Raw genomic sequence first — 21,374 nt, 5'->3', positions numbered from 1 at the left:
TAGTATGTGTCACATGTTTATAATGTCAACATATGTAAGTGCACAAATGTTAAGAAGAGAGATGTAAGTTTTCTAGGAAAAATCTTTTTTCTAGAGGACAGAATAAAAGGAAGCATAGTACATGTCAACAGAAGAGAACAGGGGGCTGAAAGTCTCCATCATGCTCTGGTTAGAGGACCCCAGAGCAGCCTATCTCCAGAGGCTCAGTGTTTGCAGCTGTACATTAAGGGCTTTAACTAGATCCCTTCCAGCTCCACAAATCTGTGACTCTGTGAATATTCTCAGTGGCTAGCACATCACAGGCCATTGCTTTGGGATATTGGTTGTTAGGTCTTCAGTTCAGTTGCTCAGTCGTGTCCGATTCTTTGCGACTCCATGAATCGCAGCACGCCAGGCCTCCCTGTCCATCACCAACTCCCGGAGTTCACTGAGACTCACGTCCATGGAGTCAGTGATGCCATCCAGCCATCTCATCCTCTGTCGTTCCCTTCTCCTCCTGCCCTCAATCCCTCCCAGCATCAGAGTCTTTTCCAATGAGTCAACTCTTCTCATGAGGTGGCCAAAGTACTAGAGTTTCAGCTTTAGCATCATTCCTTCCAAAGAAATCCCAGGGCTGATCTCCTTCAGAATGGACTGGTTGGATCTCCTTGCAGTCCCAGGGACTCTCAAGAGTCTTCTCCAGCACACAGTTAGGTGTTAGGTCTTAGGCTGCATGAATTCCGTGACAGCTGTGCATCTCTTGGGCTTCCTTGGTGGCTCAGTGGTAAAGAATCCTGCCAAGCAGGAGACGCAAGTTTGATCCCTGGATTGGGAAGATCCCTTGGAGGAGGAAATGAGAGCCCACTCCAGTATTCTTGCCTAGAAAATCCCATGGACAGAGAGGATCCTGGCAGGCTACATTCCATAGGGTTGCAAAGAGTCAGACATGACTTAACGATTGAGCACACACATAGGCGTGTCTCAGCATGAGTAAGTGAACAGTGTGTGTTGGGACATGTATGAAATTCAGCACACTGTGGATTTCCAAAATAAACTGCCCAACCCATGTTATTTTGGAGGCAGAGAACTAGAGTTGCCCTTGCTTTCAATAAAACATACTGCTAATAACAAAATCCCTTTGGAAGGCAGAGCACTCTCACAAAAACAGTCTCATTCCTTCTTTATAACAGCTCTGCGAAGGAAATAGACCAGAAATAGCCAGGCTCATTTTACAACTGAATTTACAAACTCGTATTGTGTGCTTATTATATGTATAAGGCAGCATGCTAGGTGGTATGGGACCACATAAAACCTACAGTCTTCGACTTAGGAGGTTGTTGGAGAAACTGAAGTACACAGCCTGGGACCACAGCTGAGAATTCTAGTCTTGAGCCTTCCTTGGGGCTTTCTCCTTTATGTCAAATTAAGACCAGTAAATTCAAACAGAGTCAAGGTCCCACTTTTTCATGACAGCCAGGAAGATAAGTCGAAAGCTTAACTATTTTTTAGTTTACCTCATTTGAAGAAGCCTGGACTTCCTTTCCATTCATATGATGCTTTAATGTTTCATTTCCATGCCAAATGAAGTCACTGTTTGATGTTTTGTAGATTAAAACAGAGGTTAAATTTTTTTAATTTTCACATTCGTGCTGCGTTTATTGTTGCCTTTTTTTTTTTTTTTACCTCCAAAAGCCCATTCCTGGATTTAGGGGTTGGCCCCTTTAAAAACGTGGTTATTCCCTGCCTCTTGCGTTCGCATGCGCCTCTGGAATCATGTGCACATGCGCCTCTTCGGTGCTCCTTACGCTTTATCTTTTCTTTTCTGCCCCCCCCCGCCTCCTTTCTGTAGATCCAGCTTTCCAAAATCGGGCCACCCTTTATCATCAAGAGCCAACCCGTCTCCAAACCGGAGGCTCGTGCGTCTTCCAGCACCTCGGTCAGTAGCGGGAGGAACACGGGAGCCCGGACCCTAGCAGACATCAAGGCAAGAGCGCAGCAAGCCAGGGCCCAGCGCGAGGCGGCGGCGGCTGCAGCTGTGGCGGCCGCGGCCAGCATCGTCTCAGGTGCCATGGGGAGCCCCGGAGAGGGCGGGAAGGCCCGGACCCTGGCGCACATCAAAGAGCAGACAAAGGCCAAGCTCTTTGCTAAGCATCAAGCACGAGCCCACCTCTTCCAGAACCCGAAAGAGCCCCGGGGGCCTCCCCAGCTTGGCCCAAAGGAAGGGCCTCCAAGCTTAGACGTCGTCTCTCCTGCCCCTGAAACAAAAATTGAAGGCTCGCCTGGCGTCATCATTGTCAACCCAAACTGCCGATCTCCCAGCAACAAGGCCGCGCACCTCCGGGACACCGCCACGGTTCTACAACAGCCTCTCAACCCGACGAAACTTCCAGAAACCGCTACGGACTTATCTGTGCATAGTTCTGACGAAAACACACCCGTGTCACACTTACCTGAGAAAATGGTTTCATCTACCTCTTCTGAAAATAGCAGTATGCCCATGCTTTTTAATAAAAATCCCATCCCTGCGTCTGTCTGCAGCACCGCTCTGTCGGGAGCAATTAAAGAGCATCCCTTTGTGAGTCCTGTTGATAAAGCCTCCGTCCTAATGTCTGTTGACAGTGCAAACGCTACAATTTCTGCTTGTAACATAAGCATGTTAAAAACCATCCAGGGAACGGATACCCCGTGCATAGCCATTATACCAAAATGTATGGAGAGCACACCTCTCCCCGCCCCCTCAGAGGGCTCAGGCTCGGCCAGCCCCCACAATGACCAGCTGGCACTGGTACCCAGCAGCAGTGCTGGCAGCCTCGTCTCTGCTCAGTACACCTCCGTGCCAGCTCCCTCGATTGGAAGCAACTTGCCCAACCATCTCTCTTCTAGCTCTGTTTTGATGCCCCCAACGGGAATGAACAACAGATACCCTTCTGAGAAGATAGCCATGCCTGGGAGTGAAGAACCGGGCACTGTGCCCATGGGCACCACTGTGAGAGCCGCCCTCGGCTGTAGGGACCCCGTTGCAGTCACTGACGCCCTGGTGGCACGCCCACCCGTGGCAGTGTTTTCTGGAAGCATGCTGGCCATCAGCTCTTACGATAGCCCTCCCAAGTTAAGTGCCGAAAGCCTGGACAAAACTTCAGGGACTCGGAACAGGGGAGACCCTTCTGGGAAACCTCAGCCAACCCCGGGCGGCTTCACACCAGCAGCCATAAACCGATCAATCCCCTGTAAGGTTATCGTGGACCACAGCACCACGTTGACCTCCACCCTGTCTCTGACGGTTTCCCTGGAGAGCACGGAAGCTGGCTTGGAGCTCCAGACCCGGGCTGGGAGGACAGAGGCAGCCGGGCCACCCGTGGCCTGCCCTCAGGTGTCTGTCATCAGCAGGCCTGAGCCGGTGGTCCTTGAAGGCGATCACGGTTCCAGTTTCATCACGGCTTCCGTGGCCGAGCAAGACAGTCAGACGATGAAGGCCACTTGTCCGGGTCATCGCGAAGGACTCCTGGTCATTCCCGATAAATTAAAAGAGGGGACTCCCTCGAGTCACAGCTTTGCCGAGCAGGCGCGTGGCTCAGCCGCGTTCAAGAGTGAAGCTGACACCACCTGTAGCCATCCGTACAACCCGGGCAGCCGGATCTGCTGGAGTGAGGACGGGATGCAGAGCACGGGCCAGCCTCCGCCCAGCCACCCGGCTTCCAGCAAACAGAAGGACTATCTGGAGCAGAGCTGTCCTAAGTCCATCAAGACCGAGCACGCCAGCTACTCGCACGTGGTGGAACTTCAGCCCCGGAATCTCATTACAAGCGTCACGCTCCCTGTGAAGTCCGAACCTCACGACGTGGACAAGGGCTTCAGGATGGACACCGAAGACTTCCCCGGCTCCGAGCTGCCTGCTCCGGCCGCCGAGGCAGCCCGGAGTGTGCAGCCGCCGCAGACCGTGAAGGCCCCCGCCTCCGGGCCCCTGGAGGAGGCTGTCTCTTTGGCCACAGACAACCTGAAGCGGGTGCCCAGCGCTGGGAACTCCAGCTGCCGTCTGTCGTCGGTGGAGGCCAACAACCCCCTCGTCACACAGTTACTCCAGGGCAACCTACCTCTGGAGAAAGTGTTGCCGCAGCCCAGACTGGGAGCCAAGCTGGAGATCAACAGGCTCCCCCTGCCTCTTCCGACTACCTCAGTGGGTAAAGCAGCCCCGGAGAGGAACGTGGTTGAAATGCCCCTCAGCTCGCCCAATCCAGATGGGAAGGGCTACTTGGCCGGAGCCCTGGCACCGCTCCAAATGAGGAAGCGAGAGAACCACCCCAAGAAGAGGGTGGCCAGGACCGTGGGGGAGCACACACAAGTGAAATGCGAGCCGGGGAAACTGCTGGCGGACCCCGACGTGAAAGGAGTGCCCTGTGTCCTCGGCTCCGGCCTGAGTCCACTGGCACATAGCCAGCCTCTGAAGCAGGAGTGGCTGAACAAGCACCCTGCGCAGAGCAGGATTGCTCACAGCCCTGAGGTCAAACAGCAGAAGCGGCTGCTCCCCTCGTGTAGCTTCCAGCAGACCCTGTTTCACGTCGACAAGAACGGGGGCTTCCATCCCGACCCCGGGACCTCACACAGACAGCAGTTTTACCAAATGCCTCTGACACCCAGGGGCCCCCTTCCTCCAGCAGCTCTGTTACCGGCCTCTGCCAAGACCTCAGCAGGCTGTAGCTCATTCGCCTTCAACAGGCACCTTGAACAGAAGGGACTGGGGGAGGTTGGCCTTTCCCCGGCGCCTCACCAGCTGAGGTTAGCCAACATGGCACCCCCCAACATGCCCATTAAAGAAGGTGATGACGTCGGGGGGACCCCGCACGGAATGCCACACAAGGCCCTGGTGCATCTCCCGCCGCCCCCGCCCCCTCCCCCCTTGGCTCTGCCCCCGCCTCCCCCACCGCCCCCACCACCGCCACCTCCGCTACCTCCGCCTCATCCTAACCCAGAAGTCCCACCCGAGCAGAAACAACTGCCGGTTACCATGGAAACCACTAAGAGACTCAGTTGGCCTCAGTCCACGGGCATATGTAGCAATATAAAATCGGAACCTCTTTCTTTTGAGGAAGGTTTGAGCAGCAGCTGCGAACTGGGCATGAAACAAGTTTCCTACGACCAGAATGAGATGAAAGAACAGTTGAAGGCCTTTGCGCTGAAAAATGCCGATTTCTCTTCCTATTTGCTTTCCGAGCCGCAAAAGCCTTTTACCCAATTAGCTGCTCAGAAAATGCAGGTGCAGCAACAACAGCAGCTTTGTGGAAACTATCCAACCATCCACTTCGGGAGCACAAGCTTCAGAAGGGCCACGTCTGCCATTGAAAAGTCCATTGGGGTTTTGGGAAGTGGCTCCAGTCCCACCACGGGCCTGCCCGCTCAGAACGCCCAGATGCCAGTTCAGAACTTTGCCGACAGCAGCAACGCGGACGAATTGGAACTGAAATGCTCTTGCCGGCTGAAAGCCATGATTGTGTGCAAAGGCTGCGGGGCCTTCTGCCACGACGACTGCATAGGGCCTTCTAAACTCTGTGTCGCTTGCCTGGTAGTGCGATAAAAGCCGAGTGAAAGGTGCAGTATCCCTTTTCCTCTACGGAAAAGCCAAACGGCATCATCAACAACACATTGCGTCACTCCGGGGTCTATCCCGTGCTAATTTATTTTAGTTTGGAACAGAGGCTCTTTACTCTATCTCATATTGTTTTCTGGCGTTTCTGGGAGAGGCGAGATCGCATCCCAGCCAAGGGGCTCAGCAGCATGTCTTTTGCATATTCAGTTGCCATTCGCAACTCCTGGAAAATTTCTACGCGTGTGTGTACAGGTTGCTCCTTCCCAATTTGTTGCTTAAAAAAAAAAAAAATCCAGGTGTAGCAAGAAAAAGGACAATTTAATTACTTCATGGTAACCAGAAATGGAGATGTAGAAAGAGATCAGTAAAAGCAATTTTGAGGTGGTGATGCGTTCTTCTACAGGTAAACCATTCCAGTGAGGGTTCCCACAGTTGACTCCTTTGGATCTGCCTTCACCATAAGTGATGACATTCTGTTTGGCAAAGGGAATCTGATTTAAGTGTATGATTCCTTGTATTTACTCATATCACAAGAGATATTAAAGGAGGTATACCATTAATGAACTCCACTGTCCTTATTCTCTTTTCTCCCTTTTGACTCTTTTCGGAGATGGGCAGATTACCTGGATCTGCCTTGGACATGGTACACACATTGTAGTGAAATGTCTTTTCTACTTGAAATTGCAGTGCGGGCCTCTTGCCCAGCAGTCTGGTTCAAACCTCTTGACACCTGAGACTGTAAGAGGCCCAGAGGATTTCAGAGCTTTGTGCATGGTTTTTAAGAGCAAGTATGAAAAAAGATGCCCTAAAATTCAGAGCAAACAAGTAAAATGCTGTGTATGCAAACACACCTAGATGGGTTGATGATGTAAATATCGGTCCATTCTATTCACTCTCGTACAGTTACTGAATATTGAGATTGGGGGGAAATAATCATAGCCCTTTATTGATGACACCATTGCATTCTGACTTCTGACTCTGCAGAGTTTGGCCATTTCTTTTTAAAAGTGTCATTGATGACCAAAGGGACTCCAGAAGGCTGAAATGTTGACATTTTTCCAAACAAGTTTTTTTCCTTATGAGTCACGATCTCTGTAATTGCATTTGACTCTGAACTAGTCCTTTAGAATTGTTCTGGGTGTTCCACGATTTGGTTTCCCCCTACCCTCAGGTGAATTCAGTGCATTCTTCACATTTGGGGTAGTGGAACTACTTTTGAAAAAGGGATACTGCATCTTACAACTGTTCTCAGTGTTTAGCTGAGAGTCTGGGTGTCGAGTATTTGAGTTGCATTCCATGAACTTCGGCCACCCTCGTGCCGGAGGACAGCTGTAGTTTCAGCAGGCTCTGTTCCCTAAAGCAAGTTCAAAAGCACATGCACGTTGTGGGAAGATGAAAGAACAAACACCATGTCCATTGTAACTTCATATTACAGAGCACAAAAGGCGGAGTACCTTTAGCCCACTGGTCGGTTGTGACTGTAGAAAATCTGGGCGTGGGGGGGAATCTTCTGTATTCAGGGTAAGAATGACAGTTATTTTCACAAGGGATCGTCCTAATCAATGTTAACTTTTGACATTCCCTTAAATTACGTCTTAAAAATCGACTAAAATGAGTGGAAATTACATTCCTGGGGATAAAAAAAAAAACTTGCAATTTTCTTTTATAGTAGTCAACCGTGGCATATTTTTTTCCCTCCATATTTATGACTGTGATGTTGCCAAATTTTTTTAAGTGATAGAGATGTCATTTTTACTAACAAATTGCTGATAGTGAAAGTACCTAGGAAGAAATCAAAGCAAATAAGGCCTACCTCTGTGGCCGAGGTTCAGTGCTTCAGTTGCTGTCACTTCTGTTTTTCACATTAAAATTAACAGAATTAATGGCTGAGAATATTAGCAATGCACTTAACCAGCCCTTCCCAAGAAAGGCAGCATTAGTTCCAGCGGATCCTTAGTTCACTCTGTACCAGGGGCTTTGAGTGGTATCCTCATCAGTGGGTCTCTATGGTCTGCTTGGCTCTGATGTTGGTTCGGAAGGGCACGCTCACAGAGGGGCACCCCTAAAACATAGACACTTGCATGCCACCACCTTCCTCCAAGTTTAGTTGCTCCTCTACCAGTGTCAGATACTGTCCACACCAGCAGATTCAACATTACCCTAGTAACTGACACCTAGTTGAAACTCCGGTCTACAAAAGCTTTGCACTCTACATATGAGATACAATTGAGGCTGATATGATACTGAGCTCGTTATCAGTTCCATTATTGTGGAACATTGCCCGCAAGTTACTCACTGGGAATAAAGAAAAGTGTCCTTCTCTCTTTTCTCATTTTTCACATGGTAAGTTTGGAGAATCAGTTGCTGATCACATGTGGATTCTATCACTCTGTTCCAAAGAGCATAATATTTCTCTGCCCTTGCTCTTTCTTTGCCCTTGTTTAAATTCCCAGTGTTTGCATATGGCTTATGTTACTGAAGAATTAAAGCTTTGCGCTCGAAAGATGGAAAGAAAAATTCACAAATAAAACATAGGTCAGATACATTATGAATGGCCATTTAATATATATACAAAAGCCAGTATATTTGGATTAGGTGAGCAAGTTCTTAGTGTCCTGATTTCCACTGATATCTGCCTGTGTGCAAATGGAGTATATTATTTGCTACATGTTTACCATGGTATAATGTGCAAATTTTAGTATGTGTGTTATCCTGGTGATTGGACACTGTGATATCCATATCAGGAACAGAGCTTGCACATCTATCATGGAATTTTTTTTATTATTATTTTCACAAAGGTTGTATTTCCCTAAATAGCACTTTTGAAACCAGGGGTGGAAGAAAACTGCTATTCCCTGATCCCTCTCCTATATGATATACATCTGCCTGAAGTTGTATAAAGACATTGAGGTAGTTAATGGGCATGTTAATATGAACGTTCTCATGCAAGAGTCATTTTCAGAATGAAAATATTTTTCCTTCCCCAAAGTGAGAATATCAGAAATATTGGAGACCTGAGCACCATAGTTACATAGACTATTTCTCTGCTAAGGTCTAGTTTGAAGGAACAAACTTGAAAACAAACCTATGAGGTTGAGCCTCGTTGCTATAAAGACTTTGTGGTGGTATGTGTTTTGGGGATGCGCTGTGGAAGGTTTAGTTGACTTCTAGAGCTGGAGAGTCTTACTCGTTCAAAATGAACAGACACAAGCTGGTGCGTATGGTGCTTCGCAGGGCAGCCGAGAGTAAGAATCCAAGACGCTACAGCCCCATGGCCTTTAAAAACACTCGCACAATTTCTAAAGGGGAAGTTACTGTGGCCTTGGTTTCCCAGTTCCTCCTGGGTCTGGTCAAATCCCAGGTGACAGAAGCTGAAGCCGAGTTAAGGGTCGTATCTGCTCTGTAGTGTGGAGGCCAGCACCGGGCTAGCGGCCTGGAGGAAGTGAGCCCACCGAATACGCAGAGCCCAGAGTCACTGTCCATGTTTCTAGAGAACAATGTGAAGAGTCCTAGAAAAGGAACTCACCAGACTGTCAGGGGCCGATGTAGCCAAAATGTCACTGAATAGAAAAAAAATCTTGTCTTCAGTCCTCATGCTTTGTCACTGTAAAGCGAACAAAAAGCATTTTTACTATAATTTAAAGGAGCTGCTTTTTTTATAGCACATACTATTTCGCTTTGTACTCTCTTTGATAGTTGCAGAATAATTTAGACTGTAGAAAAAACTTTGTTGTATTTGTACTGTTCATGAATGTTTCAAAGAAAGTGCTTTACTTGGTTGCCATAATTTTTCTTGTACTGCTGTATTTTTCCCCCTGGCTTCATGGAAACCTAATCTGACTCATATTTTCAGTATACTTTTTTAATGTGTGTGTGTGTGTATTTTTTTTCCCTTTGGTCAGTATTCTGAATGTTTACATCTGTTTGACATTAGCCATTTAATGCCTTTTTTAAAAGGCGGTATTACTCTTACAGTGTAACAGCAAAATGTGAATCAACCCAAACATAACATGCATGACAAATACAGATTGGGGGGCAAAGGCCCGGAACGTACACAGACATTTTATATCAGCATACAGCAAAGTCCAACCCTCCTTCAGCCCTCTACCAAAGAATATATTATTCCCACAGGAAAAACTCAGAAAAGGTGTGTAAAATCCTCAGAAGGGGGAGCAGTTGAATCAGTAAGACTGCTACAATTTAATACTGTTATGCTTGCTTTGATACCTGACTAAATGTGACGGAGTGCAACAAGCATTGAAACAATTTTTAGGCAGTGTTTTGTTTAGAATTCAGGGATCATGCATTCTTTAATGGTGCTGTTTGTTTTTTATTTCTTTTCTACAAAGAAAAAAGTGTTGCCTAAAAAAGTGACTGCTCACAATACCATAAGTTAAATGAAATGTTTGTCTTTTCATGTTTCTGTTTTTCCCTTTCTCTAAAGTAACGATTTGGGTTTCAATATTAAAATATTCTGGGAGAAAATAAAGAAATTCAACCTTAAATTATTGTCATTTCTAATTTTTAATAGGAATTTTAAATTTTTAATGAAATGAGGTGGTTAATATACATACACATAAAATGTACTAATAAATACATTGAAAATTTTACTTAACAAAAAGTTTATAAGGAGAACAAACCGCATACTCTTAAAGTTTCTACCCTTATTGGCATGGTGAATTCTCAACATACAGTTGTAACTTATTACTACAAGGTTTCCTCTTTGAAATTAACCATATCTATTATGCTTATTTAAAATATATTTGAATCTTCTTCTTTTCATACAAATATTATTAATTCTTTATACCAAAAGACAGGTAAGTCAAACAAATTGTTACTACCATGTTTAACTTTCAAAATGAATTACCTCTCAAAATTCTTTTTTAAAATAATTGCTGGTTAGTTTTCCTTCTCTTGCATTAAATATTACAGATAGATTGATATGAAAAATGCTCTGAACCATTAAAACAAAATTGCCTCAGTTGTATTTACATTGGTTAAGGAAATATGCATATCTTTACAGTAAGATGAAGCTGAAAGCATTAAACATAATTAGCTGGTTAAATCTGAGTTCGGCTGTTTTCATCTACACAGAAAATGCGGTCCTTAGCCACCAGATGGCGAAAAAGGATGTTTACTTTTGGAGGAAAATAAAAACATGCTTCTTCCTTCTCATAGATTAAATGATTATAGTAATGAAAATACAGCTCATTCAAGTAAGGCGATGGAAGATAAATACTTGTAATTGACACTAAATTATTTTCACTATAATACTGGCACTCCTTATTCGTCCTATTTTTTCTATTACAGTGTTACAGAATGTTTTCTTAATTTCATTTAGCATTGTGGAATTTTTATTTTATTGTTTTCATTGCATTACTCCCCAGGCATCGTCTATTCCAAAATTCATCACGGAAAATTGAACCACCAAGCATTCTCTAAGGTGACATTTCTTGAAACTTATCTGATTATGTTTTAATCCACTTATTCTCATAATAGGTATATTAAGCAATTTTCATATAAATATTTATTCTTAATATATTAATGTGACCTAATTAGAGTAACAGTTGCTCTTAGGACCTAAGGTACATATTTGTATCTATCATGACTTTATCTGAGAACAAATGATTTACCCAGTGATTCAACAAGCTCTTACATATTATTTAGAACCTCACCGGGAGAATAGTTGTTAAAACAGTTTTGGACTTCTTCCTGCAGGATAGAGTTGAACATCATTCCTAGAAAGTGTGTCCCCGTGAATTTCTTTGAAGACGGTGCAGTTGGCGTGAACTTATTACTTCAAGTTCAAAGCACACGTCATTATCCACAGTGAAACAGAAATCAGAAGTTGGAGTCCTCCAGTGTCACTGCTAATGTGGAAGTCTAGGGTGGGCAATGAACGCAGTCTTGTTATCTGGAGAAACTTTTCTCCAGTTGCTAGTCAATAAATTACATACATTCTCACCAACTGGAGGAGGGTCCCCGGATTTACAAAGCAAAGGTTGATTTTTTTCTGTTTTATTTAAAAGTTTATTATATTTTTCAGCTATATTAAATAATATTCCATTTTTATACCTATCAGTAATGCTGATAGTGAATATATTTAGCAATCCTGCAAAGCATAGGCAATCCAAACTGATGCCAGACAAAAAGAGATGGTCCTATTACAACAAATCGATGAAGATTGGCTGAAGATAAGTTCTGTGAACAAAGGGACTCCCTGAATCTGCTTTTATCAATAGTTAGCATTTATACTTCATATATCCATTGCATTTATGGGGAAGTTTGTTTTTTAGTTAGCTAAAATTTCCACCTACAATCTGTGTGGTTTTTTTTTTTTTAAGGAAATTATTTAGAGATGGTTCAAAGGTGAGCTTTAACCCAAACACAACAAAAACTCCAGACATTTCCCCCTTTTGCTGTTTACAAGTACCGTGTTTGGTGGACGCCCTCCATAAACAGCAACTTGTCTAAAGGAGGGAACACCTGCTGCTTCAACAGAAGGTCCTGGACACTTGAGATAAGTAAGATCATTTCTTATTCTGGGTACTCATCACAGTGTCTTAATTTCTCATAAGCTGGTTAAATGGTACATGGAAAGTAGGTTTCACCTTTGATCCAAATGTATCTATGGTTTCATATTATGGTTTTATTTAAGAAAACTGCTAATTTCCAAATCCTCATTCTTTTAATGGAGAGAGAATGTGGAGGTAGTGCAGAGCTATGGTTTTATTTCCTTGATTCATTTGGCTTTCGATGGAAAAGTTGGCTTCTTCTTGCCTGGAGAACCCCAGGGACGGGGGAGCCTGGTGGGCTGCCGTCTATGGGGTCACACAGAGTCGGACACGACTGAAGTGATGAGCAGCAGCAGCAGCAGCAGCAGCAGTGACTGTAGGAACCATAGGAGTTTCTCCTGGATGTTCTTTTTCTATTAAGAAGAAGTAGCATTTAATGCATGTCCATTTATATAGAAATTTTATTTCTTCCTGTAATATAAAATTCATTTGCCAATTGATGAATTTAAATCTCATAATGAGAAATTGAAAGGCTTAGTGGGGAAGTTCTCCTTGATGCTTCTAAATAGAAGTCACTGATACCTTTTATACCTCCTCTTCCTTTAACATGTAAACTCAATGTAGACTTTTTTGGTATCACATAGGTTTTTTGGCTTTATTTTTATTTTTGGTAAAACAGTCTTTATATTTGCAGGGAAAACAGAGCTATGGGAGATGAGTTGGCATCTTAAAAAATTCAATAATTCAAAAACATTTTCCAAACTACATTTAGAGTAGGACTTTATGGATAGCTCATTATCTCTGACCTTCATGTCTGTAATTTCTTCATTGTTAGAGGGTCAGTTGGAGCCTACAGGATACTTTTTGACCAAGAGAAAAGCAGTGTGAGATTGGTAGCAGCTTCTTTTTTTTCATCTTCTGACATTGAAATGGTTTTTTTTTTTGTTTTTGAGGTGTAATTGGTATATAACACACTAATTCCAGGTTAATGATTTAATATTTGAATTTTTATATTTAATGATTTGATATTTGAATATATTTTAAATTGATCATCACAGGAAATAGAGTTAATACCCATCATAATACAGTTACAATTTTTTTCTTGTGATAAGGACTTTGAAGATCTACTCTCTAATCATCTTTAAACCATGCTATTCAGTGCTGTTAAGTATGGTCACATGTTGTACCTTGGATCCACGAGGCTTGTATGCGTGTGCTCAGTCACGTCCGATTCTTTGCAACCCCATGGACTGTAGCTCACCATGCTCCCCTGACCATGGAATTTTCCAGGCAAGAAGTCTGGAATGGGTATTTATTTTCTAGCTGGAATTCTGTGCCTTTTCACCCATTTCACCCACCTCCCTCTACTAACCTCTGACAACCACCCGGCAGTCTATTCTCTGTATCCAGGAGGTTGGAAACCCATGGGATCTTTCTTGTCCGAAAAGCTTTCCTTGGCAAAAACTTGGAGTAATTGAAGACACCACACTCTGCAGTTTCAGTTTTCTACTTATGATTCTCTTAGTAATAAATAAATCTTTTTCAAATCTTTAGCCTTCATGGTCTGAATATGAAGATTTTATAAATTCTCTTCACCAAAGCATATCCTCTTATTTATCTATGAAACACAATGGCTGCTACCTATACTGCTGAGTACTGAGGCTACTAAGGAAAAACAGAGGATCCCAAAATCTTTAAAAAGTACGGGCTAGTGGGAAAGATGATCAGTCATTTTATTATGGCAAGAGTGTAGCCAAGACATGTACAAGGTGCAGTGGGGAAAGTAAACTGAGTGGATGCGGCCATTTAAGATTGCAACTGGACAAGAAAGAAACCTCCACGAGGGCATCCATTGCTCATAAATGACAAAGCCTTAGGGCTATCCCACTGGGAAGGAGGACATGCTCTTCCATGTCAGCATCCCAATGGTTTCTCTTGAACAGGACTCAGCCGTATTAGCCCTCCTGCTAATAATCTCTGCAGGGTGTACAGTGCTTTACACATTTCACAGCCATGTCCCCAAGACCTTTTTATATGACTCCAGGAACTTGTTTGGGTATTGGTAATATTGACAATGGACTTTGTAAACATTAGCGACATATTAAAACAATGTGGTAGCCAATGTTGGTGATACTTGTTAATTTTATTTTAATGCGTGTAACACATATTCCTATATTAAAAAGTCAAATAGTATTACAAAAAATAGCAGTGCACTGATACACATTGCAATGTGGGCTGTTTCTTTAAGGACATGACTTTACTTCTGACTACTCATGCGGTTCAGTAGGGTTCTGATGAGAAAACAAAAAGCAAGTCCTGCACATGCAAGATGCAGGTTTGGGTTGAAGTCAGGGAACCCCCAGTGCCTTGTCCAGTGCTTCTGAGGAATAAAAGCATCCTGATCTGCTGGTGATCACAAGAGAGAATTATTTTGACCATTGGGGAAAATGCAAGAGCACAGAAGAGGCAGTCAGCAGATAACCCCAGGACATAGTGCCAGAGATAAACATCACCAGTATTTTTCCAAGCAAGTCTTGGTTGGTTGAGTCCTACTGCTCCACTCATTCCAGCCCAGGTAACATCAGTGATTAACTGTCACCATATAGAGAAAAATATTCAGGAGCCCCAGTGGCCTCTGTCCCCCTGCCTGTTATGCCACTGCTATAAGAACATGAATGAATTATTCACACTGTATTCAGCGTCTGACTTACCATCTTCCCCCTACGGCCAAGCTGTCTTTTAATACTTCTTACTCATAAATATGTTTCTTTCAGCCCCCTGGAAAGTTTATATTTTAAGTATTTGATAAGCAACTATTTGAAGACATATCAAAGTAACAATTTCTTTGTGAGGTTAGATTGTGTGAACACATGCATTTTGCTATTTCCAAAATGAGATGCTTTAACTTCCCTTTCTACCCAAGAGTGTGTCGTCTCACTGAAGGTGAGCAGAGCTTCCTCCTTGACCCACAATACCTGTAAGGGGATTCTAACAACTAGGCATTTCCAGTTCCAAGCCCCATCCAACACTCAATGAATGAACGTTTGATTGATCCACATTGCTATACCGGCTGTTGAATTAGAGACAAAAGTTCTTATTTATGACTTGATTCTTCAAGAAATATAAAGTTACCAAGCATTTTTTTAGTGTTTTGTGCCTCAGCATTGTCGTAAGATAGAAGGAATTTCCTTAGAAAACGTCATTCAAATGTAACTTTCCAGGAAGCATCTTATTTCCCAGAACAGCGTGGATGTGGATGGGAGGAATAATGAGAGAACTGAAGTTTCAAAGAGCAAAATCTTTGAAGTCATAATTTAATTTATTGGCTAATTTATCTAGGTGCAGAGTCAAAATATTTAGGCAATGTAGTATGAGAAGCAAACTACATTTCTGCATCTTGTATTGGAGAAATTACCCGTTCTCACTTAAAGATGAAAAGAAAGAGACGCCCTTTGTTTGGAGAATGATTTGTCACCAAATTCGACTCATCTGGAGAAAACAGCACAGATGGTCTGTTTGCTTCAGGTTTGTGGTTCCGTGCCCTGCATGATTCACCAGCGAAGGTAAATCAGCATCTCACTGCATTCTGGGTTCACAGTCATAATAATAGTCATGTCAATAACATTCTTCAGACTTCAGGAGGAAAATGAAGTTAGAGATTATTTTCCCTACAGTTCTACATTCATATGAAAGAGGTGATGCTTAAAAAATACCTTTGCTTCCCTCTAGCTAGCTATTTTACACACGTTAATGTGAATGTGCCAGGGGGAGCTCAGCTCTTCACTCCCTGATGACCTGGATGGGTCGGAGCTGGGGAGGGTTCAAGAGGGAGGGGATATATGTCTACATAGAGCTGATTCACTTTGCTGTACAGGAGAAACTAACACAACATTGTAAAGCAATTATAGTCCAATAAAACACATACACACACAAATAGCTTTGCAGGCTTAATAAAATTCAGGATGACTTAAAAAGCTCTCTGGCTCAGATCAAGTAAATCATTCTTTTATTTTAAGAAATGAATATCAAACTAATTTATCAGAAAGGAAAATCTGCACCAGGCATTTGGCTATTCTTATACATGGTCATTTCCTTAACTGTTGTTGTGGAGCTATTAATGTGTATAATTTACCTGCAAGGATGGATATTTAAAACATATTTCAGCACAGAGATTTGATATAAATATAACATAAATTTACTAAGAATGATAACTTTAATAATGGGAAATCTGATTTCCTAAGCCCTAGTTCAGCAAATAGATTTATGCAAATCCAAAGAGGTTAGATCCCCTGTGAGAAGCAGATGGCTCCCTTTAGAGTGTGCACAACACAGATTTCTCCTTTCCTTCTTGGTCATGTCCTGCATTAAAGTTTACAGTTAGAGATCTTCATTCATCTACAGTGAGCCCTACATTTATCACTGGACTGACCCCTACTGAAAAGCCGGTTGTAGTATCTCATCTGCTTTGGTATCTCTAACAGGCCCCATTGTGCATCTGAGAGAATAGTCCACCCCAGGCCACAGCCGTCTCTGTATTGTTGGCTTTCTCAGTGCCAGGCTCTGTCGTGGCTGCTGCAAGTATCTAAATGAATACACAGCCCCAAATCCCTGAATGTTTATTTTGGTATGGAGAGACAGGTAGCAAAGAGTTGAACATATATACAGTATGTTTGAAAGTAGAAAGTGCCGTGAAGGAAAACAAAGCCTAATAAGGACATAAGGAGTATTATGGCGTAGAGGTCATAAATGTAGATACGTTCCTAGGGAAGGCCTCAGGCTTCCCTCGTGTTGAGCTGGTAAAGAATCCACCTGTGACACAGGACGCCTGGGTTCAATCCCTGGATTGGGAAGATGCCCTGGAGGAGGGAAAGGCTACCCACTCCAGTATTCTGGCCTGGAGAATTCCATGGTCTGTATAGTCCATGGGGTCGCAAAGAGTCAGACACGACTGAGCGACTTTCACTTTTACTTCCCAGGGAAGGCCTCACTGAGAAAGTGCCAGGGACTGAATTGCATCCCCTCAAATTTATATGTTGAAACCCTCACCCTAATTATGACTATATTTGGAGATAGGTCATATAAAGAGATAATTAGTGTTTAAGGGGGTCATAAAGGTGGGGCCTGATACTGTAAGATTAGTATTCATGTAAGAAAAGGTTAGAGTTGTCTGTCTCTCTGTCTGCCATGTAAGGACACAGCAGGAAGGAGGCATCTGCAGGACAAGAATTGAGGTCTCAGCCAGAAACCGAATCCACCAACACCTTGACCTTGGACTTCCCTGCCTTCAGAACTGTAAGAAACAAATTTTTGTTGTTTAAGCCATCAGTCCCTGGTCTATCACTGTGGTGTCCTAAGCTTATCACTGTGGTGTCCTAAGCTAATACAAAGGCCATAGTGGAGTGGAGAACTGAAGCAGGTATGAGGGTGCAGGAGGGTGCCACGTGGGCGTTCATCTGACGGAGAGCCTTCAAAGTGTAGGCAAAAGCCAATGTAACACCCCAGGTCTCTGTGCTGTGGTAGATAATTTACATGTAGATATCCTAACTCTCTGAATAGCTCTCAAAGAAGAGGAAGCTCTTATAAATGGCAGAATAATGAACTTCTAGGCCTTCCATTTATCAAGACTTGCATCCTGATGGGATCAGCTATTTCCAAAGGTCCAACTTGAGAAGAAAGTATAACTTTCTCAGTAAATTATTAAAATATTTTCCCTTTGCCCATGTTAGTAGACTTCTTTAAAAATTGTCTTATCTATTTTCCAGGCAAGATATTAAAATGGCATCTTATATCATATCATCTAGTGCCTTGCTAGGTCTAATGCTACCAGTAAGAGCTAAGAAAGAGCTGGCTTAAAACAAAATATTAGAAAAAACTAAGTTCATGGCATCTGGTCCCATTACTTCATGTCAAATAGAGGGGTAAAAGATGGAAGTAGTGAGATTTCCTCTTCTTGGGCTCTAAAATCACTGCAGATGGTGACTGCGGCCATGAAGTCAGAAGACATTTGCTTCTTGGCAGGAAAGCTGTGACCAACCTAGGCAGTGTGTTGAAAAGTAGAGACATTACTCTGCCAACAAAGGTCTGTATAGTCAAGGCTATGGTCTTCCCAGTGAGAAACTGGACTGTAGAGAGCTGGACTGTAGAGAAGGTAGAAAGTGAAGTCACTCAGTCATGCCTTATTCTTTGCAACCCCATAGACTGCAGCCTGCCAGGCTCCTCTGTCCTTGAGGATTCTCCAGGCGAGAATACTGGAGTGGATAGTCATTCCCTTCTCCAGGGGATCTTCCCAACCCAGGGATCGAACCCAGGACCCCCTCAGTGCAAGGAGATTCTTTACCATCTGAGCCACCAGGAAAGGTAAATTAGGTCACCTGGAAAGGACCCTCTGTGTCCAAAGGCCACACCCATTGTAAAAGTGAAGTTCTGAGTATGTGTCAATGTGCATGAACTACTCCAGAATTAGCTCCTCTGTCTCAACCCCATCCTGTTATGAGTAGATGTAAATTTTAAAGAAACCCCATCAGCAGGGATATGTTTTTGTCTGCTGGAACACCTTATTACACTTTTCTTCAAAACCTCTGAACAATATGCACACTACTTTCTGACCTGTAATTGATGATAGTACTATCTAAAATGCAAAGGCTCACAAAAAGTCGAAAAAATGATTTTTGCCTCTCAGTCATCAGCTCTGAAGTATTCATTTGTCATTTGAAAACAGCATGGGGAGGAGACAGAGCAATAACCATGCAGTACCTTTTAATTTTTTTTTTTTTTTTGCATGCAGTAACCATGCAAGACCTTCCCTGATAGCTCAGTTGGTAAAGAATCCACCTGCAATGTGGGAGACTTGGGTTTGAACCCTGGGTTGGGAAGATCCCCAGAGAAGGGAAAGGCTACCCACTCCAGTATTCTGGCCTGGAGAATTCCATGGATTACATAGTCCATGGGGTCACAGAGAGTTGAACACTACTGAGTGACTTTCACTTTCAACCTTTTATTGAACCAGGAAGAAACTTCACCTACCTGCCTGTACAGGCGCCTTTCCATGTACATAGACTGACAGGGTCCTAGAGATGAATGAATACAGGTCATGGAAACCAGAATGACTTCTCTGAATTCAGATTTTTGATATTGACAAACAGTATAACCTGAGTTAAGGTACTTAATCCATCTGAACCTTTATTTGAGCTTATCCACGTAACCTGGAAAATTTGTTATCGGAGATAACAATACATATAAACTGCTTAGCATAATGTTTGTTGCATATTGCACTCAAGATACATGATCTCTGGTATTCAAAGAGGCATATTCTTCCCCACAGTCTCCAAACCCTGCATTTTAATTGGAAATGGGCTCTTGATAAATACCAGAATTCAACTGACTTCACGCTAACCTTAGGATCATTTCCATTTAATATAGGAAGAACTGGAAACAAGTGAAATGTAAAAGCCTCCAAGCTTGTGCATTTCCTGTTAGCAGTATTACTGAGGCCCTCTAACTATATAGTTTTATTTAGAGTATGAATGATGCTAGTATGCATTTAAATAGCTCTGGTAGCTTGTTAAAAACTTCAAAAGTCTGGGTCTCTGCCATGGACTTCTGATTTAGAACCCATCCAAATAATTCTGATCAGACTTTCTGATCACCTTGCACCAGGATCTCTCACTGTATAAATTACTAATTTATTATCTCACATTGGAAGGCTGAGAATTATCAGGTATCTAGCTTTCAAAATTAGCAACAGTTAGGGGTTTCCCTATTGGAGAAGGAAATGGCAACCCACTCCAGTGTTCTTGCCTGGAGAATCACAGGGACGGGTGGGCTGCCGTCTCTGGGGTCGCACAGAGTCAGACACGACTGAAGCGACTTAGCAGCAGCAGCAGCAGGGGTTTCCCTGATAGCTCAGTTGGTAAAGAATCCGCCTGCAATGAAAGAGACCCCAGTTCAATTTCTAGGTTGGGAAGACCCCCCTGGAGAAGGGATAGGGTACCCAAGCCAGGTATTTTGGGGCTTCCTTTGTGGCTCAACTGGTAAAGAATCCACCTGCAATGTGGGAGACCTGGGTTCGATTCCTGGGATAGGAAGATCCCCTAGAGAAGGAAATGGCTACCCACTCCAATATTCTGGCCTGGAGAATTCCATGGACTGTATAGACCATGGGGTCGCAAAGAGTCAGACATGACTGAGCAACTTTCACTTAATTTCACTATCAATACGAGTAAATATTAGAAAAATTGATAAATAGTTGACATAAGGAATTGGTTATAAACTGTCCTGGCATATGAGGGAATATGTTCAGTAACTAAATATAACATTGCAAAAGTTGAAAAAAATTCATACTATATTAAATGAAAAAAAAGACAGCAGTTTAAAGTGTTATGTAAGAATATATATTATTATTACTGAAAAAACCAACTACCATATATTGAAAAGGATCAAATCAATAATAGTAAGTGACTCTCAATGGTTGATTTAGGTTTGGAGATTCTGAGTAATTTTATTCTTTCTCTTTTCTGAATTTTTCAACATTTTTTTATTTGAATATGTAAAACTTCTGTTAGCAGATTTTTTTTTTATTTTATTTTTAAACTTTACAATATTGTATTGGTTCTACCATATATTGAAATGAATCCGCCACAGGCATACACGTGTTCCCCATCCTGAACCCCCCTCCCCACCCCCCATACCATCCTTCTGGGTCGTCCCAGTGCACCAGCCCCAAGCATCCAGTATCGTGCTTCGCACTTGGACTGGTGACTCGTTTCATATATGATATTATACATATTTCAATGCCATTCTCCCAAATCATCCCACCCTCTCCCTCTCCCACAGAGTCCAAAAGACTGTTCTATACATCAGTGTCTCTTTTGCTGTCTTGTACACAGGGTTATTGTTACCATCTTTCTAAATTCCACATATATGCGTTAGTATACTGTATTGGTGTTTTTCTTTTTGGCTTACTTCATTCTGTATAATAGGCTCCAGTTTCATCCACCTCATTAGAACTGATTCAAATGTATTCTTTTTAATGGCTGAGTAGTTAGCAGATTTTTAAAGCTATTAAAAGTAATGCCAATGTTTAATTATTAGGAAAACAATATATATCCATCTACAGAAAGAACACAACATATATCCATCCATATATCCTGAGTAATGTTAATTTTTATATTCAAACAATAATGGGTCATAAGGTTTAATGTTTTAAAATTTTCTCTTCTCATAGTTGAATATGTTTATTTGCATTAGAGAGTCAAATGATATGAATTTTATCAAAATTTATTTAGTAAAAGATACAATAA

At 42.8% G+C, this 21,374-nt stretch overlaps 1 protein-coding gene across 1 annotated transcript in view; it reads left to right on the top strand.

Moving 5' to 3' along the window:
• Positions 1-10,059, top strand: part of ASXL3 (ASXL transcriptional regulator 3) — a 196,102-nt gene extending 186,043 nt beyond the window's left edge. The window contains exon 12 of the mRNA XM_055559041.1: positions 1,829-10,059. Coding sequence (XP_055415016.1) covers positions 1,829-5,548 — 3,720 coding nt within the window. The 3' untranslated portion in view covers positions 5,549-10,059. The remainder of the gene's footprint in view (positions 1-1,828) is intronic.
• Positions 10,060-21,374: the final 11,315 nt, after the last annotated feature.

Source organism: Bubalus kerabau, chromosome 21 (genome assembly GCF_029407905.1).
Source record: "Bubalus kerabau isolate K-KA32 ecotype Philippines breed swamp buffalo chromosome 21, PCC_UOA_SB_1v2, whole genome shotgun sequence".
NCBI lineage: Eukaryota > Metazoa > Chordata > Mammalia > Artiodactyla > Bovidae > Bubalus > Bubalus kerabau.
This window is presented reverse-complemented; position numbering and strand designations above follow the sequence as displayed.